The sequence below is a fragment of the Oxyura jamaicensis genome, chromosome 2 (assembly GCF_011077185.1).
Source record: "Oxyura jamaicensis isolate SHBP4307 breed ruddy duck chromosome 2, BPBGC_Ojam_1.0, whole genome shotgun sequence".
NCBI classification, from domain to species: domain Eukaryota; kingdom Metazoa; phylum Chordata; class Aves; order Anseriformes; family Anatidae; genus Oxyura; species Oxyura jamaicensis.
In genome coordinates, this window is record NC_048894.1 from 103,934,872 (window position 1) to 103,950,270 (window position 15,399).

Genomic DNA, 15,399 nt, shown 5'->3' on the forward strand with positions numbered 1-15,399 from the left:
AACCAGTATGTATAGCTGTAGGCAAGACAGAAGGTAATGGTGAGGTACAGAGGCAAACATTTCCTACCTGACATGAGTCACCGGAATACTCTGGAGGGCAGGAGCATGTCTCTACATTGTATGCAATGCTGCCACTTCCTGTGCTGGTGGTTACTTCCAGCCCAACCTCACCAAGGGTTAATCGTTGAGTCTCCGTGAAGTAGAGGCCTCTGATGTGTAAACCATCTAGTCTAGACAGGATTATCATCAGTTCTTCCCTGGATACCTGGTTATTGCTGTTGGCGTGTCTGAAGTTTCCCTGCACATTAAGGATACAAAATGAGCACAGCCCTGCAGTTTCTTACAAAGAGAATGTGCAGAGCACACAGGATGCCAGAAAAAAGGAAAAAAAAAAAAAAAAAAAAAAAAAAAAAAAAAAAAAAAAAAAAAAAAAAACAACTTTAGGACCCCTATAGTCCCAAGTGGTGTGGGGTGAAGGGTGAAACAGATGTCAGCAAAATAAACATAATGAATGTAAACAAAGGACAAAGGATAGGCAGGAAAAGGAGCAACGAGCAAAAAAAATGATGTATTCTGTACTTTGCAAGGTATACATGGCTTTGAGGTATCAAAAAGTGAAGAAGCATTTAGGTTCTTTTCAGTCATCCAAATTTCTTTGAGGGATTACCAACTCAACCACAAAAGGGTGGAGGAAAATGCTTTTATTTTTAAGAGTAACTAAAGTACTAGAAATCCAGTCTTGAGAGCTGCCTTCACAACCTTACATACTACTAATAGACATAGTGTAACTGAAAACGGAATTTAGCTTGAAGAACCATTATCTTTTTTTGCCTGTACATGAGACAGAAATAGCTTAGTTTCAATTTCTGAGCATTTAATTTAACCCCCCTAAATGTTGCAAACCCATTCTAAACTAGGCACCTAGACTCCTTTGAGAGTCAGAGGAAGAAAACAGATAACAATTCATTCCATCCCATCCCTATTAAGTACACATCTGGGGCTGTGATGAATCATATTCCATTGGTGACTGATTCAGTATTACTCCACTGTCTCTGAAGAGAATACTAAGGACTAGGTTAGACAAGATGCCTAAATTAGAGGTTCTAAAATTAGGTGGCATGAACCAGAACCTAGGTTCAGTGTGACAATAAAGAGAGAAGAAAATGTGGTCTATATTTATGGTCTATAGTACTGAAATTTATGTTCATTAAGATTATCCAGTATTTGGTATTTATTCACATATTGTCTGTGTTGTCTGTGCATCTTTTTTTTTTTTTTTTTTTTTTAAAGGTACCACAGGGAAGAAAAGGAAAGGCCATTCCATTTTCATTTCTTACCTCAACTAACTGCACACGGCCATAATATTGACGGTCAGGCAGTGGGTTGTTAGGATCCACATAAACAACTTTCATGTTCTGGCCCTGTGTGGGAATGAAGACATAATATTGCCATTTCACTACTTTTTATGATGAAGTGTCCACATGCAATTCGTTTGATGAAGCAAATTAATACTGTTATTTGGGGAATAAAACCTAAGTAAAAGTAACTGTATGTCATTTTGCAAGCACTGTGCTTTACTGTCATCAGGGTTTTCCCTGCCTTTGCCTATTAACATCATTGCTTTCAAATCTAACACAAAGAGAATTAAATTAACGCTTACCAGTTTTCACAAGAATTAGTTATCCGAGTAAAAACTTTTTTTGTATTTTCATAGAGTCTCCTTTGCTGCCCTCACCTTCGTTTTAGAAAAGGAGATGCCTCTTGATTATCTTTAAGATAACTTACCTTGGAAATTTTTGGTTGTCATGAGGAAGGGAATAAAAACAATACTGGACTGAGGAACACTCTTTGACCTTACATCCTAGTGCACAAATGACTTTGGATACCACTGAAGTACCTCATGAGGCATCTTTCCCAGAATCCTAGAACGTTGAATTAATATTTTTGATGGGCTCAAGAAACAAAACCACCCTCTTGGGAATGTAAACAAACAGTAGAAGTTTCTAAGTTTCACCATACATAAAATGCATTTTTACTTCAGTCCCTTAAAGCCTTATGATTATGTTTAAATTTATGCTGAAGAAAATTCTCAAAGAAAATGAGATAAAATGAATATGGAATCAAGGACATATTTTGCATAGTTGAGGCCATACTTGTTGCCAAGTGTTCCAGACATTAATTAATATTTTTCCACAGGTGCATTTTACAGAGAAAATTCTGTTTTATCTTTTCATTTGCTCTGAAGTCAATTATGCTTAATAATATGTTACTTTGGCATCAGAGAGAGGTGTGTTGATAGCTTTGAGCAAAATGCAGTAAAATCACTTTTATAGAAATGTAGCAAGTTGCTATAAAAGTTAAGCACACTTTAGGAGCAAAATTTGCCATAGTTGTCAGGAAACAAAAAAATCATGGTATTGCCTGAAAGAAAAAACAGTATTTCAAAACTTACTGATAGTTGTATATCAGGTTTCTTATCCAGAAGAACCATGCCTTCACTAGGTAAGCCAAAAGATTTCACTTGGTAACTTAGGAAGCCACCATATGAAGAAAGCTGTAACAAAATGCACACAATCAGATCAGAGATACTCTACTGCTTGATATTAATATAAACTTGTATTCAAGTTTAACCCACCTTCAAACACTAAATAATATGTTAATTCTTTAGGTTTTGGACCAAATACATGTTGCTTGGAAGAAACTACTTTTTAATCTATTTACTTTGTGTATCCAACATAAGTCAGACACATGACTAGTCAGGCATTGGAACAGGTTGCCCAGGGAGGTGGTGGAGTCACCGCCCCTGGGGGTATTCAAGGAAAGGTTGGACCAGTTGCTTGGGGACATGGTTTAGTGGGTGACATTGGTGACAGGGGGATGGTTGGACCGGATGATCTTGGAGGTCTTTTCCAGCCTTAATGATTCTATGATTACTTTTTGAGTAGTACCTACTACTGTTCTCTGGATGGTTACCTGCACTATTTTTTTCCATACCTTAAATCATGCCATCTGTGTTGTGGAGAAATCACACATTCACATGAATGCTGTTCTTCCCCAGGCCCTACAGAGCAGATTAGGCTCATCAAGAGCAGACATCAGACTGAGAATGATATTGATAGTGTATACCCTATGAATAGCCATGGATTAAAAAAAAAAAAAAAAAAAAAAAAAAAAAAAAAAAAAAGTAAGACTAAGCACGTTCAAAAGTGCCTCTCATTGCCCAGCATTTTCTAAGCTTACAACATATAAGAATCTAATCAGGAAATCTTTGTTTCACCTTCTGGAGGACAAGATTTCTACTGGTATCAGCTCTATTGCAGAAAGGTGATAACAGACCATTGTTGCAGGTTGAGCTGAGACCCACCGTCTTTCGGCTGAACTACAGGTGAACACAGAAGGCCTTAGCCCCAACCAAATAAACCCACTGCTGCACTAAACAAAGATTTAGGCAAGCAAGTTTGAATCATTTGTCAAACAGCTTCCCTGGGTTGTGTATGAGTGATTCAGTTCAAAATATATAGAGACAAAATCATGCTCCAGGAAGAGCCTAAACAGTTCTTGTTCCAAGAAGAGCCTGCCAGAAAGTGCTAGGTGAAAGAGAAACCTTGAATAAGCTACTAAGCGCCTCTTCTGGCTTGATCTCTCAGTGCCCGTGCAGGACCCTCTGCAGCCTTTGGGGACAGAGAAGATTGCATTCAAGAAAGTCCTATATTCCAACTTCTCATGGAGCAATCTTCAACACTTCAGATTTCCCTTTCTCTCTTGGATTATGAGAGAAAATGATATCATAGTCAAGTCCACCATACAAATTTGAGAAAATTTTATGCCTGAAGTGTATATAGGCCATTTACTGACTTCCCTTTGTAAGTGTGCTCTCCATAAAAAAATTAAGAATAAAATCTTCCAGGCACTTTGAACTGGAATAATCAACGTCAGAAGCACTTATCAGAACTAAAAATACTTCACTGAATCATGATTTTGTCTAATAAAATCTACACCACTACCTATATGTGAAACCTGACTGACCTGAGGGTCTACAGAGGTGAGAAGTTACTTTAATAAATAAATATATATTTAAAAAAAAAAAAAAAAGGCTCAAAACTTCAGCTGAAACCAAGTGTTTTGCCACAGACACGTTACTTTGTTTTGCACCCTTTGCTGTTTGCCTTATAGCTTGTGCTTGTTTTGGCATGGGAAGAACTGCTTTGTCAGGTTTCAGTGTTATGCAGGTAAACATCAGCATTTGCTCTGTTTGTTTCTATGTACTTTAATATATTAGGAACAAAACACAGACACCTCTGTGAAGAAAATTTGTTCCTTGGATCACAGGGCTGTAATTAAAGCTACTAACTTTTGCCAACTGCATTTTCAAAATCATAATTTGGAACAATGGTTATATTTTGCCAATACAATCAAAACAATCCTGTATAAATCTTTTTTTTTTTTCTTTTTCAAAAATATAAGAAAATTCAAGTTAGAGCTCATTTCCTGTTTAACACACATTTTAGGACTGTGCTATATGATGAGCTGTTATGGTAAGGCTTTTTTTCTGAAATTATGAGGGCAATGCAAAAACACTGGTGTTATCAGTTGCCCTCTGTATTTTATACGTACAGTATTTATTTTCTAACATTAAAAGTGGTCTACTAAACAGAATGTTAAAATACACAGGAAATGAAAATGGGGGTTATGTAAACTGAATTCCTCATTCAGTGTTAGTTTCTGCACTGCTACACATTTTATATTTGATTTCCTTTTAACTTTGTAAACAGAGAGAGAGAGGAAAGGAAATATATTATGCTAAGTATTATGTTGCAGTTGAACTAGTTAAAATGCTGAAGATAATGGAAAATAGCATTTACGCTCATCATATGGAACAATAAAATGAATGACTTGTGTATTTATGAGCTTGTAAAACTAGCATCGAGATAGTATTTCTTTAGTTAGTTTTCCTACTGGAGTATAGCTAGTACCTATTAAAATACACACACGCAGTGCATGGTAAAAGTAGGGTCAAACAAACTATTTCATTTACCATGTTGTCATTTTAAATAAAAGTAAATCATGGCATGTCTGGTTTGACAGCATGACGTGCAATGTAAAAATCATAGCACTGTTTTTAATGGTTGTGTTTAAGAAGGCTATTGACTGCTTTACATTTTGTTATGGGAACAATAAGAAGTTCTTCTGGTTTAATATTATAGTAGATAAAGTACAATTTTTCATGAAATTACTTTGGAAAATTATTTTTAGACATTGCAGCAAGAAACTCTGTAACATAAGCATAAAAAAACAACCTAACTAAATGTGTCATTCAACTGAAAGATAGATCTCTATACCAAAGCTCCTGACCATGCTGTTCACATAAAGATCTCCCTGGCACCCAGAAAAAAAAAAAAAAAAAAAGTATTAATTCTGTTTTACTGGTTATAATTTTAACCTTCTACTGAGAAGTCAAATGTTGTGATTCCTGGCATGTCAGGAAAGAGAGATAAGAACCTAGTGGAGGGAGACAGAAAAGTATCTAACAAAGACAAGGAGAGTCTTTATCAACAATGCTGACAAAAATGAATACATTTTATTAAAAGAGTTGAGTTAGGTGTCATTTACCTTCTCTCCCAGGTAAGATGGTGGTGCTTTCCAGTACAAACTATGCACTGAAGTAGGCAATTCTTGAACATCAGCCACTACACTATTACTGACTGGATTGAACGTGACTGGAACGTCAGTATTTCCATCCATTGTCTCCAAGCGCCAGTTCCTCATGTCCACAAACTAATGAAATAAAGGAAATAAAAGTTTGTTTCATCCTTTATTAAACTTCACCGACACTAAGGAATGGGGGGAAATTGTTTAGACCATAATTCCCTAAACATGAATTCAACCCCTTTAAAGGCTACCCAAAGTCTTTGTCAATGCAAAAGGTCTCTTAAAAGAGACCTTAAGAGGGACAGATGTGCAAAAGCTGCCTGGGATGCTAGCATTTGGCTTGTCAGCTATGAATTAAACTCTATCTGCAGTCACATGAAGACATACTGCTTCTGGAGGTGATTGGGAATTATGTACATAAACCCAAGGACAAAATCTGGAGCTGTATTTTTTATATCCGTTCTTAAAATTAAACCAAAGACACTAACCTGAAAGGCAGACCAGATACCTGTTACTGGTAGGTTAGATGGGAGGGAGGGGACACGGCAGGATATTTTGGGGAGGCAGGCAATGTAGTCTAATATTCTGGCTCTTTAATAATGCACATTGTATGTTCTTGGCTCTTGTTTCATTAAAGACCATACATCCTATTATTTATCATTATGCTGGGGAAAAGAAAGCATAATGCATATCTACCTGAACAGCTCTCACAACCACAGGACAAAAAGACAGATATGTTTTCAAGAACAGTCTTTCCTGATGTTTTCAAGAACAGTCTTTCTTGAAGACAAGTAAACTCTAAATGAAATCTTCCTAAAACCAATGGAAGTTTGCTACTGACTTCACTGGGGCCAGATTTTCATCCTTGCTTCTAAAATATACAGTGCCACAATCTGGATTACATCCAGTCTACGTCTAATCCTAAACCTAAACCAAGGTCAACATCCATCATTCTAGGACGCTACTTCTCCCTTCTCTTTCTCTTGCATTGTTTCAGACAGTTGTTGCTCTTATTTATTTAAGTCTTCAACCATCTTAACTCATTTCTACTGTTCATTTATGCTACTATCACTTTAAAATCTATCTTGGCTTCTGCCTTTTCTCACCCTTGATAATATGTCTTTTTTCTTTTTTTTTACAGGGAGGGAAGAGGGACAATTTTTACTTCTCTGTGGAACCTGTCACACACTTCTTAGGTTTCAAACTGTACCTGTGATATAAATGTGAAAAGACATGTATGTTTATCAAAGCATGATGAATGAGACCATTGACTTTGATGATGAACCAGTGTCTGAAGATAAAGCAATAGATAGCTAGCTTAATTTCAGTCAGCTAACAATTTGTAAACAAACAGGTGAAAAGGGGCATTTCTGCAGAAGGGCACATTCAAACTACACCTAAGTCTTAATGATGCTGCACCAAAACTGCACTATTACTTGCAAATTATTTCCCATCCTTCACAACTAATAAAATAATATTTAGATTTTTGGAAGAGAATTGGTGTTTCCAAATGTAGGTTTGTGACAGCAAAGAAGAAAACTAATGAAAACACCTTGGTTCTACGACGATTTGTGCTGCGACAGTTGCTGGTTGCCCCAAAGCAAAAGCAAGTGGTGCATCCCTTGGGATTAGAAGGGTCCAGATAAAACGATCCTGGTCGGCAAACACTGCATTCTGCACCTTCTACATTCTCCTGTTAAAACACAGTTGAAAGAATTCTCAGAGTTTTCCTTTTGGTTTTGTGAGCCCCCCCAAACCTTCTGCATATAAATACATATTTAAATGTATGGAAACATGAATGAAAGCATGTGACTGTCTGTGTACACCATATTCTAAATGCAAATAAAATTGACTTTGAGATTATCTTAGTTATGAGCTGTCTTTCCAGTTTATTAAGTGAACCACTGAGTAATACATATTAGTCAGCGACAGCTGCTAACTTCCCTGCCAAAGCCCTCCTGCTGGCTTTTCGAAACCTACGATATAAAAGGTCACTTGTGAAAGTTCACATTTATCACATTTAATTATGCAGATCAGAACAAAAGAAGATTTCCTGGACATAATGATGTGGTGAAATGTCAACTGACATAACATGGCTAAAAAAAGCCTGGGACCTGGTTAACATCCAAAAACTGGGATGCAGATGCATAAAGCAGATCTGTGCAGGGTACAAAGGGCTTCAGGGAATCAATGGACATCTACACTGTAGCACTGTCAGATACTGCAAAGACTAAGACTACCTGTAAAACAGATACTGAACTGATTAAAAGAAAAAAAAAAAAAAAAAAAGTATCTGCTATCATGATAATCTGTGCACATATTGCAAGGTGTGGTGCTTTTCTACAGCGACATAAAATTCTAAATGATAAAATCACTTTAATCATGCCATTAAATATGAAATGATCACTGATGCGCAAACAATGCTTATGAATGCAAAAATAATTTGATTTATCTGACCTTGCAGAGGCAAATTCCTGTATGGGGATCACAAATAACTGGTTCTGTTCCATCTCTGTTACAATTACATGGCACGCAGTTTGGGAAACCGTAAGTACCTGGAGCACACTGATCACACCGCCGCCCTTTTATTCCTGGTTTGCATCTTTATCAACAAACACACATAAGAGAAAATCAATGGGAGAGGCAGGAATGGAGAGAGGGAGGGAGGAAGGGAAGAATGAAACAAAAGGCTGGTAGCTTTTTGAAGCAATTGCATGGCTATGAAACAGCTTTCTGACTCCCAAGAAGAAACAGCAGCAGGTTAGTGCTGTTCTCAGGTTTGAATGGTGACAAGTACTGCAATTTTTCATAGTGGTCATAGAAATTATTAGGAAGGGATTTGATTTTGTAAGATAAATGCTTACAGTAGAATTAGATGTTTGCAGCTAATCAGTCCTTGCAGCACAGAACTGCTCTCACTATACACCAAAGAGTGAAACATGGATGTTGTACACAGGTAAGCGCAACTGGAAGAAGATTTACAACTGGAGGATGTGACTGGGCATTTCTCAAGGTACTCACCTGCTAACTAAAAGGTGGGGAAACCCAGGAATATGAATAATTATGGGGACTTCAACCTGCCATAAATCTTGTGTTAGCTTACAACTGTTCAGAAAGGATAAAATCCACTTTGCTCACAGTGAGGGCTGAAACCTTTGGAATTATTTAGGTGAAACAGATGATGCAAAAAACACCATGAAACTATGAACAAAGCTTGAGATGGCAGAAAACATCTTTCCATGGCAGCAGCTCCTTCCTCCTGCCTTTGGAACAACTTCTTCAGACTGATAAAACCCATGAAATCGTAGGTCTGACAATCTTCCTTGCTCCTGTCTATACTAGCCTATTCTCACAATCTATCTTTACTAGCCCAAAAGTTTCAAGAGAGTAAGGACCCACTGATAAAGAATGTCAGCCACCACCACCATCCACATCTTTACATTTTAGTTGTAAAGAACATGATTTTAAAAATGCTCAGAGATTTGGTGGAATCTCCTTTTGCTCTCAGCACCAAGTTTAATGTGTACTAATGCTACAAACTTAATGGATATAAATAGTTAAAGCATGCAGACAAGGTGCACTTCATGTAAAATATGAAAACAATTACTCAGTTCATCAAATAATGGGCGAGGTTTCTCAGAGTCTCTCTGAATGCATTACCCATACACAGAGATAACTGGAACTAAATGGGAACTTTGAACTTCATGTAATCCACACAAGGAAAAGTATTAATCAGAATCTAGTAGTTGGCTATACACTTTAGAATCAATCCAAAAATACTGGCTAAAAGTCAAGTTTTGCTTCAGAACTATTGTACTTAGAAGTTGACATCTCATTTATATTATCAATTGGGCTGTATGGGAAAAATATCACCATTATAATCAGGCAATACAACTTTTCACTGAAACAGGAAATCTTCCTATTTTTTGCAAACATTGCCCTCAATTTTACACAAACATAAAGATAGGACTTAGCATACCTAAAGTAATAGATTTTATTTCACCGATTTATTTATTTAATTATTTATTTGTGCAGCTTTGGTTGCCTCATGTAAGAGCAAGATATGGGGAAAATGAAAGCAAAGACCAATCAGATTTAGAGTGCACCAAGACATGCAGAATATGGTACACTTTAACCCTGAATCCTGACTTCTATCTATGAAAACAATTTCCTGTTTTGTCATTGGTATAAAATAATTATTCAGTTCACACAAAATGGACAGACTTAAGAAATTATTTTAAATTCAGGAAATAGAGTATTCTCTGAAAATGAGTATTCTCTGTCATATTTACAGGACTAATGGCAGAGCAGCAAAGACCATATTCCTCTTTGTTTGGACACTACAAAAACATAGCCAATCTAATCAAAATGAATTAACCTTGGCCTTATGCAACCTATTGGCTCTCGCATATTTGTGTTTGCTCTTTAAGGACTCATCTCTCCAAGGAAATAATAGAAATGTTCAACTACACTAATATTGACAGCATCTGAATTTAAGATGATTCCCTACAAATACAGCTGTATGCTATACATATTTTAGAAAATATAAATAGAATAATATATAAAAGAACCAATTTTCAGCTCAGCATGCTGAGACACATAAAAACAATTATATGTCATACAGAGGGCATAATAGGGCACTGTCTGTGACTCCAACTGAACAATAGTTTCCATACACACAGCACCTATCATTCAAGCTTTACAGTACTTCAAAACGCTACTGGACTTAAACCCACACATTAGACTGTGGAAGGTGAACTACAAAGTTTTAACAATTTGGGAGCTAACATACACAATTACAAATGATGAACGTGCCAGAAGTCAGAAGTTCTGGTCCAAGGTCCACTGCTATCTGGGCATTGGATAAGCTATATATGAGATGAACAGAGATTTGGTGACTTACTGTGAGTGACATGGCATGTCACTGGCAAACAATGCATGCTTGGGAATCCCAAAGCCCACCATTTGTTACTGTACAAACCAAATTTTCAGTAAGCATTGCATGTACTTCTGTTAACAGCTGAGTTCTAACTTACACCAAGCACTGCTTAAATCCCTGCTCATTATCATAAAAGTTCCCCACATCCTCCAAATACCTGAAAAGAACAGTGAATCAAACCACTCATGCAACATTATTAATGCATGTAATCCAAACTTACTTGCATTGCCCGTTGTTTTTTTCGCAGTCTGGGCTCGCCACATGAATAACTCCTCTTTCTGAACAGTTGCAACTCTCACAGCCAGCGAGAGGGTGATAGCTGAAGTAATGTTTCTCGCACACTTCACACGTTGGTTTCACAGTTCGAGGAGGGCAAATGCACTTACCAGTTATGTCATCACAAAGACGCTGCCCACAGTTGCACACTGGGTCAAAAAAAATATTCTACAAATTAATCATGTCCCAGCTTACAATGATCAACTCTAATTGAATTTGTATATAAAACAAACAGACACAACCTGTATTCTTTTCTCTCTTTCATTAGTTTTAAACTTAGGTGGCTTGTTTAACTCCAATTATCAAAATGATTTGAGATTAGGACCGATCAAGGTCATGGAAACCAATTATGCAACTGTAGTTTCAAAGAGTATCTAGAGACCCTGATTCTTTTCCACAGATTTGCTGCTTAAATTCACCATAGGAATTATTAACACTTCCCAAACCTGCCAAGTATTAAACAATTAATAGCTTTGGTTTCATGGGCACCACTTTTACAAATAAACATAAATACACGTAGAGTATTGTTTCTGCATTACACTGAAAGCTATGCTATGCTAAATCTAAGACTGTGGTGGGGTTAGGTGGCAAAGCTTTGGTAGTGGGGGAGGCTTCAGGGGTGGCTTCTGTGAGAAGAATGCAGAAGCTACCTCATGTTAGATAAGGGCCAGTTTCACCTGGCTCCAAAGAGACCTGCTGCTAGCCAGAGCACAGACAGTAAGCAATCTCATTTGCACCTCTGTGAGGGCATATTTAAGAAAAGGAAAAAAAAAAAATGCTGTGGAACAGCAGCTGGGAGAAGCAGCCCTGCAGCCCCCCAGGTCAGTGCAGCAGGAGGTCAGAAGGTGCTCCAGGCATGGGGCAGCAGTTCCCCTGCGGCCTGTGGAGAGGCCCCTGGTGGAGCAGGCTGTCCCCCTGCAGCCCAGGGGTCCCACATGGAGCAGATCTCCACGCTGCAGCCCATGGAGGAACCCCCAGTGGAGCAGGTGGATGTGGCCTGGAGGAGGCTGCGGCCCATGGAGAGCCCCTGCAGGAGCAGGCCCCGGGCTGGAGCTGCAGCCTGTGGAGAGGAGCCCATGCAGGAGCAGGGGAAATGGGGGAAGCTGCTGCCCGTGGGGGACCTGTGCTGGAGCAGATTGCTCCTGGGGGATGGACCCCATGGTATGGAGCCGTGTGGGAGCAGTGCTTGAAGAGCTGCTGCCTGTGGGTAGCACCCCCCCCCCCCACGTGGAGCAGGGACAGAGAGTGACCGTAAAGGATCAGCAGAGACAAAACATCAGGGACTGACCACAGCCCCCATTCCCCCACTCCCCTGTGCCGCTCAGGGGGAGGAAGTGGAAGAGGGTGGATGGGAGGAAGGTGGTTTTAGTTTCTTTTCTTTATTTCTCACTGCTCTAGATTGTTAGTAATAGGCAATGAATTTCTGTAACCTCCCTGTGCTGAGTCTGTTTTGCCTGTAACGGTAATCATTGAGCGATCTCCTTTTCCTTATCTCTACCCTTGAGTCCTCTTCATCGTATTTTCTCCCCTTTTCCTTTTGAGGAGGGGAACTGACAGAGCGGTTGAATCTCAGCTGCCCACCTGAGTAAAACCACCACACTATGCTAAATCTAAGGCAGCTCAACCAGCCTGTTACAAGGTCAAGCCCTATAAAGAAAAGTGGGGCCGCAGTGCCTGTGCAGTGTAATCTGAGAATTAAATAACTAATGTCAGGTCAGGCACTGAATACATCAGAGCATGTACTTACGCTTGCAGAATGGAAATCCATAGTAGCCAGTTTGGCATCTGCTGCACTGACGACCAACGACATTAGGTCTGCAGATACACTGCCCTCCCAGGGGGCTGCAAGTGGGGCTCACGGCACCTTGGCTGTGGCAATTACATGGCAATGCTCCGTTGTTGTAGAAAGCCACTAGTGACCTTGCAGAATTCTTACAGAAGGCTGACGATCTTTCTGGGCTATTTACATTGAAATATAAATCATGTTAGTAATGCCACTTGAAAACTGCTGTGAGAATGCTTTGCAGTGGGTCAGTAAATTGGGGTCCTGTCTTTCAAACAATTCTTTGAAATATGGAAGGCATCAGTACACATGCAAGGATACACATAAAGTAATTACATTAGTAGTAAGTAGCTCATGTAGGTAAGATTTTTTTTCAAAGAAGCGCTCATATTAGTCTTATCAGTTCAGACATGCCAAGCAAAATACAAAATACCAAAGATGGAAATACCAAAGGCAGAAAGATGACACAGATTTTCCTCTTTTGTACTGTGAGCAATAAAGCTCTACCCTTACATTTCATTTACAATAGAAAGTCATGCAAAAATGACTCATAGAAGATTAACAGGCCAGCATAAGCCATGAAAAGCACTTTAATGTAGCAGAGTGATGGGGATTTTATATATTTCTTTAATATGGAGTGAAAATAATATTAAATCCTAGCTTGCTCAGTTTTTCAGAAAGTGATGCTTACTCAATATAAAAACTGTTTCCTCCACATTGGCTGATAAAATCAAATGATTTGTCCACAGTCTTTTTGTCAAGAATTTTGTAACTGTAGTTGTCTGCTGGAACAACTAAGACATTTTCCTTAAAACAACAAAAAAGCTAGATTGTACATTTCAGAGAAAAACAAAAGAAACAAGCTAAGGCATTTATATATTTAAACATTACTTCATTATGAATTCTGGATTTTCTCAAAAATGCTAACACTTTAAGCAAAAGGGTAGGAAAATATACTTCATTATCTATATCCCAGAGCTTACAATACAAGCAGCATACAATAAAAATACTGTACAATATCTTAAAATTTACAGTAAAAACAAAACTAGTGTACAAGTTCCTAAAATTTTGAAAGTTTGAAAGTTGATAATTTAAAATTGTCTCTAAACGGCTGGTGGAGCTGAAAAGAATATTTCCAGGTATGTTTATGCAATCAACTTACCAAAACCAGCATTCTTCCGTCAGGTACCATCACTGTAACAGAGACTTCAGGTTCAGAAATGTCAAGCTCAATTTGGTTTTCTGCAATCACCTGATCCCGACAGCCAGAAGTATGAGGGCAGAATGAAGCATTGATGGAACCTGGAAGAAAAAGCATAATGCCAAATAATGACCTATGTGCCAAAAAGCTGAGAGGAGAAAGAAGTTGGATCAAATTTGAAAGCCTACCTGACCACACACGTCCTGCATTCACATGCACCTGCACGGGGAACGTTGGATGTGCTGGCTGATAAAAATGTAGCACAAATACATATCTGCCCAAGTGGGGCACTCTGCCACTCATGGTAATCTGGTTCTGCAGAAACAAAAACAGCTCTAACAGTATATATGTTTTGTGAAATATTCATCATTTCATGAGTTCTGCTCTGAATTGCTTAGTTGGAACAGAAGAGAGGGGGCTTAGCATTTCTCAGGAAGTTAATATATTCAAAGGATATGGCATTACATCTGCATGCTTCTATCTATTCACATGCCAAGCATATGTAATGCACTTCCGCAGTCTGTTTAGAAAGAAGCTAGCATTTCTGTTTCTCTTTCTGTTCATTATCATTGTGGCTTACTCAATCTGCAATATTTTGTTCATATAATTTAGCTGTGATTTTCTAAAAATGCTTGATCTATTTACCTTTACTAAGAACATAATTTGTGACTTTGGAAACAGTATTTTCAAAATGTGAACTACCTGTGATGATGTCAAGATGACTCCGTTAACTGAGTCAGAAGGTAAAGGGGCACTCAGTGGATCATGGAGTATATTTCTCTGTACTTCAGAGATTTTCCCATCCCTGAATGTATCCAAAACCAAAGCCGCTGGTGGAGTTTCATACACTGATGGAATGCATGTTACACTAAAAAACAGAATTATATTAATTACTCTTGAGGTCAGGAGCATTTCTTAAGCATTATGAAAGAAAAAAAAAATCAACTCCCCAAAGTTAGTATATTAGAATGTAATACAATCAATAACGCAATAGTAACCACTGTTACTCTTTGGAATTTTATGGAAATGATCAGTAAATGAAAACAAAAGGTATAGAGCTAACTCACAGAGGGGAAAATGTACATAACTGCTTTTATGCACTCAAAATTTCCATAACCTGATCAGTTTCAATAAAAAGAGTTTGCTGAGGAAACCAAAGGTGTTAAAAATACAATTAAATAAATGTTAGTGAATCCAGTTAGTTACATTCACCAGAATCTGTACTGATATTGAAATTTCAGTTCTACAAATATTTATGTAGGTGCATCCCTTACACATGCAAGTTTTCCTATTGAATCCAGTGGGACTACTTAAGTACTTAAAAGTTGAATATACACTCAAATATTTGTAGAATTGAAGCCAAAATACATAACAGTGCTCCCTGAAAACATCCCATTTCATCCACTGTTGTTTTTAACTATTTCTTCCTTGGTATATTTAGTTCTGAAGAACTTGATTGAGAGAAGTAGTTTCCAAGACTGCAGGAGAAAATGTTATTTGGGGGTTTCACGCTAGTATTCATTCACTTCTTGTAAGTACTCAGCAGACAAT

The 15,399-nt window shown here is 38.0% G+C and overlaps 1 protein-coding gene across 3 annotated transcripts in view; it reads right to left on the reverse strand.

Moving 5' to 3' along the window:
* Nucleotides 1-15,399, reverse strand: part of LAMA3 (laminin subunit alpha 3) — a 112,814-nt gene that overhangs the window by 40,422 nt on the left and 56,993 nt on the right. For all 3 annotated transcript variants that reach the window (XM_035318301.1, XM_035318302.1, XM_035318300.1), the window contains exons 29-40: nt 14,551-14,716; nt 14,037-14,163; nt 13,810-13,949; nt 13,339-13,454; nt 12,612-12,823; nt 10,809-11,013; nt 8,107-8,251; nt 7,202-7,342; nt 5,611-5,775; nt 2,453-2,554; nt 1,338-1,421; nt 68-298 (exon numbers count right to left, since the gene is read on the reverse strand). In XM_035318301.1, the coding sequence (XP_035174192.1) occupies nt 68-298; nt 1,338-1,421; nt 2,453-2,554; nt 5,611-5,775; nt 7,202-7,342; nt 8,107-8,251; nt 10,809-11,013; nt 12,612-12,823; nt 13,339-13,454; nt 13,810-13,949; nt 14,037-14,163; nt 14,551-14,716 (1,834 nt within the window). The remainder of the gene's footprint in view (nt 1-67; nt 299-1,337; nt 1,422-2,452; nt 2,555-5,610; nt 5,776-7,201; nt 7,343-8,106; nt 8,252-10,808; nt 11,014-12,611; nt 12,824-13,338; nt 13,455-13,809; nt 13,950-14,036; nt 14,164-14,550; nt 14,717-15,399) is intronic.